General features: G+C 49.7%; 1 protein-coding gene across 1 annotated transcript; it reads left to right on the forward strand.

The window, feature by feature from the left end:
* Positions 1-290: 290 nt before the first annotated feature.
* SARC_15273 (hypothetical protein) lies at positions 291-723 on the forward strand (the record flags this gene model as incomplete). Its single annotated transcript, XM_014290603.1, has 1 exon — positions 291-723. A coding segment is annotated over one exon (433 nt), but the record flags the coding sequence as incomplete, so codon positions are not given.
* Between the last annotated feature and the right edge of the window lie 30 nt (positions 724-753).

Below are 753 nucleotides of genomic sequence, written 5' to 3' on the forward strand. Positions count from 1 at the left end.
TATGTGGCGTTTAGTGCCCTGGGGTGTGCATACTTCAGCGAAAGCTATGGCATCACTCCACAGAAGTAAAGCCGACGCACACACAACCTCAGACCAATACCACTGATGTCCGATTGCTTTTATTGTAATTGCAGAATCTACAACTTCGTCTATTTAAGTATTAAAGTTTGAAACATAAGTCTAAACTTATCAGACACAATGTACTAGCATGCATTCTCATGCACGTGTGTCATGCATGCGATACAACGGATGTACGCAACACGCACTCATACCTCTGTACATTTATACAGCATCAGCGACGAACTGGGGCGCGTCTCTTCAATCACATCTCTCAATGGCCAATTAACCAGGAGCGAATCCCAGCCCGCCGGCGAACTCGAGGCTGTGGAGACTGCCGCTGCCTCCCACTCAGAGACAACGGCAACAGATGACGACTGCGATCCCACACCTACGCGCACACAGCGCCGAGATGCACTGGTGCACGTTCTGGCTAAGTACCTGTACACACACACGTGTGCAAAGGCATGCGGGGAAAAGAAGCCAGAGGAGCCACAGAAGGAGGCTTGTGAGAGTGACAGTGACAGTGTGTGCGATGGTGATATAGTGGCTGCTGAGGTGCCTATGGTGAAGATTCTTTCGGCGGTGGTGTTGCACGCGTGCCGCAGTGGGAAAGTCGCGCACGTGATGGAAGTCTGTCAGTCGATGGATGAACATGAGGTGTGAATATATTTACATACATACATACATACAAAT

This window comes from Sphaeroforma arctica (assembly GCF_001186125.1).
Source record: "Sphaeroforma arctica JP610 unplaced genomic scaffold supercont1.5862, whole genome shotgun sequence".
Classification (NCBI taxonomy): Eukaryota; class Ichthyosporea; order Ichthyophonida; genus Sphaeroforma; species Sphaeroforma arctica.